Source organism: Montipora capricornis, chromosome 13 (assembly GCF_036669925.1).
Source record: "Montipora capricornis isolate CH-2021 chromosome 13, ASM3666992v2, whole genome shotgun sequence".
Classification (NCBI taxonomy): domain Eukaryota; kingdom Metazoa; phylum Cnidaria; class Anthozoa; order Scleractinia; family Acroporidae; genus Montipora; species Montipora capricornis.
In genome coordinates this window covers 32141634-32148087 of record NC_090895.1, presented here as the reverse complement: position 1 = coordinate 32148087, position 6454 = coordinate 32141634, and the positions used below count along the sequence as shown (strand labels likewise).

At 42.6% G+C, this 6454-nt stretch overlaps 1 protein-coding gene across 1 annotated transcript in view; it reads right to left on the bottom strand.

Moving 5' to 3' along the window:
* Positions 1-6454, bottom strand: part of LOC138029311 (centrosomal protein of 164 kDa-like) — a 24897-nt gene that overhangs the window by 7943 nt on the left and 10500 nt on the right. Inside the window, exons 14-19 of the mRNA XM_068877044.1 lie at positions 5667-5867; positions 4964-5023; positions 4284-4346; positions 3313-3456; positions 3076-3159; positions 2469-2537 (exon numbers count right to left, since the gene is read on the bottom strand). Coding sequence (XP_068733145.1) covers positions 2469-2537; positions 3076-3159; positions 3313-3456; positions 4284-4346; positions 4964-5023; positions 5667-5867 — 621 coding nt within the window. The remainder of the gene's footprint in view (positions 1-2468; positions 2538-3075; positions 3160-3312; positions 3457-4283; positions 4347-4963; positions 5024-5666; positions 5868-6454) is intronic.

Genomic DNA, 6454 nt, shown 5'->3' with positions numbered 1-6454 from the left:
CCCGGCAAATTTGAAAGCCAAAACAAGCGTTTGAAATTCATTCTTCTCGAATACAAACACTTTCACTGGAAAAAGTTTGAACAATTCTAATTGTAAACATTATGTTCTGTGGTTTAAAGTTATTTTGTTGTTTTAGTGCAGGTTCCTTTTTAAGGGGTCATGGACCCATAGGAAAACAAAAAAAAAAAGATGACGAGGCTAGAGAAAGGCAAAAATACAAAAATGAAAATACTAATAGTCATAAGACTAATGACAGTTACCATAATTGCAACAATATGAATGTAATAGCAACGTGAATGTAATAGCACCAATATGAACAACAATATGAATGTGAGAGCACAACGCGGAAGACAGCAGTTACAAGTTACAAGTCCGCGCTCGATTGGCGTAGAGTTGGACGCTACGGGTTGTCTTCGACGGTGGGAGGGATGATCGTATCCCCCTGGTCAGCTATCGCCCGCCTTAACCTGGGCAACCCCCACCAAGCAAGGTGTTGACTCGCCACGATCCGTCTGCTTCAGTGGGTGTGGACTTAAAGCTCATCAGATCGACAAGTGGATCCTTAAACCCTGCACCAGGCAAACACAGTAACAATGCAACGAAGACTCCAACTCTTTGAATAGCAAGTTGGAATGTAAGAACCATGCGAATTGGATTGACCGAGGACCTAAAAGCAGTTGATGACGCCCGCAAGACAGCTATTATAGACCGCGAACTGCTAAGACTGAACGTCGACATCACAGCCCTGCAGGAGACGCATCTTCCTCACTTCATGAACTCCTGTGCCTTTGCTGGAGCGAAGGGAAGGTACCTCAGGATATGCGTGACTCCAAGATCGTCACGCTGTACAAATGCAAGGGCGACCGCAGTGTTTGTAACAACTACCAGTGCATATCTTTGCTGATTATCGTAGGCAAGGTTTTTGCTCGTGTAGTACTGTCTCGCCTGCAAGTCCTTGCCAGCCGCGTTCGTCCTGAGTCTCAATGTGGCTTTAGGGTGGAGCGTTCCATGGTCGATATGATTTTCTCCATTCGGTAACTGCAAGAGAAATGCCGCGAACAACAGATGCCACTCTACATCGCATTCATGATGGAATACAGGGCACAGTGAGCTACAACAGTGCCTCGTCAGAGCCCTTCAAGTTCATGAGTGGTGTAAAGCTAGGTTGCGTCCTTGCGCTGACTCTGTTCAGCATCTTCTTCTCGTTATTGCTGAACAATGTTTTTCAGCACTCCAAGGAGGGGGTCTACCTGCACACCAGGAGTGAGGGGAAACTGTTCAGTCTGTCCCGACTGAAGGCAAAGATCAAGGTCCAGATTTTCCTCCTCAGAGAAATGCTGTTTGCTGAGCAAGCGGCCCTGATTGCGCACACCGAGGAAGGACGTCAACACCTTATTAACAGGTTTGCCCATGCTTGCTAGGAATTCGGCCTGATAATTAGCATCAAGAAAACTAACGTCGTGGTCCAGAGCGTCCCAGCTCCTCAAACTATCAGCATCAAAAGCAAGGTCCTTGAAGTCACTGATCGTTTCACCTACCTTGGCTCTGGTGTGTCCAGCAATTTGTCTCTCGACTCAGAGATTGACAAGCGCATCACTAAGGCTGGCGCTGTTTTGTCTAAGTTGAACCGGAGGGTGTGGGAAAACAGTCAGCTGACCTTGAATACCAAGCTCAAGGTATACCATGCGTCCTCAGTACCTTACTGTACAGCAGCGAGTCTTGTACGAAATACGCTAGACAGGAGAACCGCCTGGGAAGCTTCCATCAGCGCTGCTTGCAACGGATCATGGGCATCACATGGCAGGACAAAGTCACCAATGTTGCCGTGCTGGAGAAAGCAGGCTCTCTTAGCATGCATCTCAAGCTTTGCAAGTATAGACTCCGTTGGCTTGGTCATGTACGTCACATGGAGGACGGCCGTATACCAAAGGACCTCTTGTATGGTGAGCTGGCTACAGGATGCCGCCCAATAGGTCGGCCAGCACTGCGTTTCAAGGATGTCTGCAAGCGTGACCTGAAACTAACAGGCATTGACGCAAAGAGCTGGGAGGCGCTTGCACTTGATCGGGATTGCTGGCGCCACGCTGTCAGTAGTGGGGTCAAGATGGGTGAAGAGAAGAGGATCTTAAAGCTGAAGGAAAGGAGAGAAAGGAGGAAAGCAGGGGAGGAGAATGCAGCGGACACCCTGCACTCTGAGTTTGTGTGCCCACTGCGGCAGAGACTGCCATGCAAGGATCGGGTTGCTGAGCCATTTGAGACGCTGCTCTCAGCAGTCCCAATGACTACATGGCAAATACCATTGTCTCTCGAGACAGAAGGATGCCTACAACTACTTACTTATGAATGTTAGTTAGAAAGATCATCAAGGTTTGATACACAACTTAAGCAGAAAGACTTATTGACAGTAACGATGTTCAAACGACAGGCATTTCAAGCCAACGAGACAATAATTACAGGTTATTTGCTACCTCTCTTTGTTGAACAACAAGTGTTCTCTCCTCCTCTAAATGCTGGCGATTCTCATCTAGTTCTCTTCTCTAAAACGTAAGGAATCACAATAATGTTTTAGAAGTTGGGGGTTTGTGATCATGGCTTATTTTATTAGTCTCGTGCATTCTTAACTTTGATACTTATCCCTGGTAGCGGGTGCCATGGAACTAAGTTTTTTTTTTCTTTAATTTATGGTGTTGGATGCAACAGTAGAACATCCGAAGTAGCAACAGGAAGGACTTTTCCTCCTTTTTGGTGCAATCCAAGATTTTTCCGAGTTTGCCCGTGTCGTAACAGAACAATTTATCATTTAAATAAAGCTTTTGGTGTTATTTCATGGTTCACATGTTTGTGTACACTTGCCAATTACAACAAAGACTGACAACTCAATTGAAGCCAAACAGACATGCAACCGACATGAAGAGCGTGACTAGGTGAGGAGCCAAAAATATGAAGCCAATAAAAATACAGTCCCAGGGCAATCACGATTACTTTCAACTTTTACCATCAAAAACCACTCCTACCCACCACAGCTATTTACTAAAATCAATAACTAAACTTCACAAAATACTGAGCAACTGCTACCTTTGCTGATAATTCCTCCTCTTTTTCGTCAAGCTCATCAAGCTGTTTCTGGTGATTCTCTCTTTCTTGATTAAACCTTGCCTCCTGACAGTAAACACATCATGAAACATCAATGAAAAAAACAAGAGTTTCAATAATTAAGTACGCCATTTGAATATGGCCATGTCAAGGACAATGATTTGAATTCAACAACTTCCTGCTAGGCTCTCTCTTCTTCTCGGTTTTAGTAAAACTCACCATTTGATCTCGCTCACGCTGTAGGTCGTTCATTCTATCCTCCATGTCCTGCTGAAGTTTGCTCATCTCCTTCTTTTGTTCTTCTGTCAGGTTTTTCTTCTCTTTTTCCCATTTCTCGCTCAAGTCAAACCTCTCCTTTGTTTCCTGTCAAGTGGCCAGAAAAGGAACAATGTTACCTCCCCTTCAACCTTGGACTTTCCCTTTGGACAAAATGTACATCAAAGACAAATGATCATTTTTGTTGTCTCATAAGGAGAGCTGTTTTACGGTGGTCCAAATCAGAACTGAGAGATGTTGAGACAGTATTAAACACGTGAAGAAGGAATGGAGTGGAGTGGAGTGGAGTGGAGTGGAGTGGATGAGGCAGTGCGGCCCAGTGGTAGGGCGCTTGGCTTTAGATCTGGGGATCCCAGGTTCAAGACACCTTCTGGTCACTGGTTAAATTTGTAAAATTGGTAGTCCCTGGTTCAACTTCGCAGCTGCACTTGTAAATAGCCAACTAGCTTGCCTCCAGCCAGCTGTTCTGCTATGATTGTGTTTCATTGGCCCTGAAAAGCTCCTATGGGGAGTGGTCAATTAAGGATGTATGGATGTGTGGTTAGAGAGCTAGCTGGATTTGTGTGCACATGCGCTATAATCAAATGTGTCTTCGGTGGTTCTGGAATCAATAAAGCTGTGTATAAATAATAAATATTGTGACAGACTGCAAACTAGTTGTAAACCTGTGTGAAACACAAGAAACTAGATGTAACCCCTATGAGCCAAATCGGCCAAAAAAAATTAATGAAACATACGCTTGGTCAGGTTTTTTTCCCACATGTCTTCTTGGTGTTACACAATTAAATTACCAACTGATTGCCTCCTTAAATTTGTTTCTTTGGCATTTTTGTTGATTTTGATTACTCCTCCTTTTAAGTGAGGGAATTTCAATGATTGTATTGTGCAAATTTCTGTGGGTCTACAGTAAGCACCTTCTCTTTCCAGTCTTGCTTAAGTCTGTAAATCTTCTTCTCATAATCACTATGTAAAGATTCCTGCAAAAAATCCCAATAAGGCAATGCACACTCTAAGTCTTGCAAACTACTTGTCATTAGTACCACCCAACTAGTGGACTAATGCAAATCCTGCATTTTGATTGGCTACGCTACTAGATGACTATTAGTAATAGTCCTTGAGTATCGAAAAGCGTAACGCTTTCTTTCATTTTATCCCGCCCAAATAAATATTTCTTCAACTTGCGTTTGCTAACTTCATTATTGCCTTTTCTGTCCAACTAGTCGGGTGATACTAAAACAATTAGACCCTTCGCCCTCAAGGGCCACGGGTCAATAGCCCATTCGGCTTTGCCTCATGGGCTATTGATCCATAGCCCTTGCGGGCTACGGGTCTAATTGTTAACTAGTACAGTCAGCTATTACTACCAGCATATTAGCTCTACCTGTGGGATCCTAACAAACTCAATCCACCTACAGTAAAGGATATCAATGACCACACTAAAGGGAGGTGAGTTCTCTCATTACTGTGCCACCCCCTTCCTTACCCCACCATGGTCCCTGAACTTAGTTTGCACCCTGGAGAAATCAATAGTCCTGTCTTCTTCATTTCTTTTATAGAAGATATTCTAAACCTTGTTCTACAAAACACTCTTTACCAGCTGTTCCTCATATTTTTCTTCCAATTCCTTTTTCTTTTTGGAAAAGTCTTGTTGAGCCTAGCAGAAAAAATATCAGATTTTCAATGAGCTGTCTGTTGGCAAAAATCCCTGGTTAGTTTCATTCTTACTGGTACATGTGTACTTAACAAATTGAAAGTGGTTCAGCATTGTCTGTACTGTTATCGACAACGATATTCATCATCTGACAGTGGTCAAATTGTTGTGGACTCACTAGGCACTTAACACAATATTCACTGCCAAAGAAAGTGTTTACTTCAGAGTGTGACCAGAAAAAGAGCAAGCGTTGTCCATAACTTTCTCACAATATGATCTGTTTATTTACCAAAATTAGCATTCCTGATTGCTATTACATTGCATGACAAATAATTGATGCGAGCCACATTGTCTAATGGCAAATTAGCCGATCAGATTGCGAGATTACAAGCAATTGTGGTAAAAACGTACAATGCAAACGTTGGCATTCCCCTGCACCTTTGACCAACCTTCTCCTCCTCAAACCGTTCCCTCCCTCAGAATTTGTAATGCTATTTGGCAACATAATTTGCATTGTTCTTTCTCCAAACTCTTTTGATGCTGTTGAATTTTTGAGACAGGAGTCGGCCAGAAAGCCAAGATTTGGACTAGAAAACTCTCCCTTATCAAGAACACTTGTGGAACAATGTTTAATGTTTTCATGCACCTCAACATCCAGTGAGTCCAAGCTCATTGTCAGGTTAGCTCTGGATTCTACCACTGATTTTCTGGCAGCAGCAAGCTCGCTACTTTGTGCTCTTTCAAGATCGGTCTTTAATTTTTGAATTTCTTTCTCATGTTTCTCAGCCAACTCTGTCTTTAATTGTTGGAGTTCATATTCATTGTTCTGCTGCAGTTCCTCCAAGGCCTGAGAAAAGAGAAAATCAGTGACTAGTTGATGTCAAAATGTTTCGCCAACTCAAATGACAAAATTTCAATCTTCCTTTGCAAATTTACTGTAAAAAGTGAATTGACCTTTCTACAGTTATGTCCTTAGTTATCTGGCCCCAATTATTGTTCGAGGGAGGATAGTGTTATCCACTGGATAAATCAATATTTGGTCTTGCTAGTGTTTATCCGCAGGGTAGTGACTTATCCGGTAGATAGCATTATCTGCCTTTTGAACAATCGAGGCCTGGCCTTAACATGAAAGTGAGGGTGGAGTTGACCTTGTCATGATACACACCTCCCTGCTTTTCTTATATAAAATGATGTTGCTCTCAAGCTAATTAGTTGGAATTTACATAAGAAAAGCAAGGCACTTTTTATCAAAACAAGGTCCATTAGAGCTTCACTTTCATTGATAGGCCAGTTAACTATGCATACAAGTAAAATGATCTACTGAAGACAATCAAATGACTTCAGCTTATATATAATGCTAAAATTAGTAACACGAAACAAAATAATTTGTGACAATGCTGTTAACCCATCGTAGAGATGTCCCTTAGTATCCAT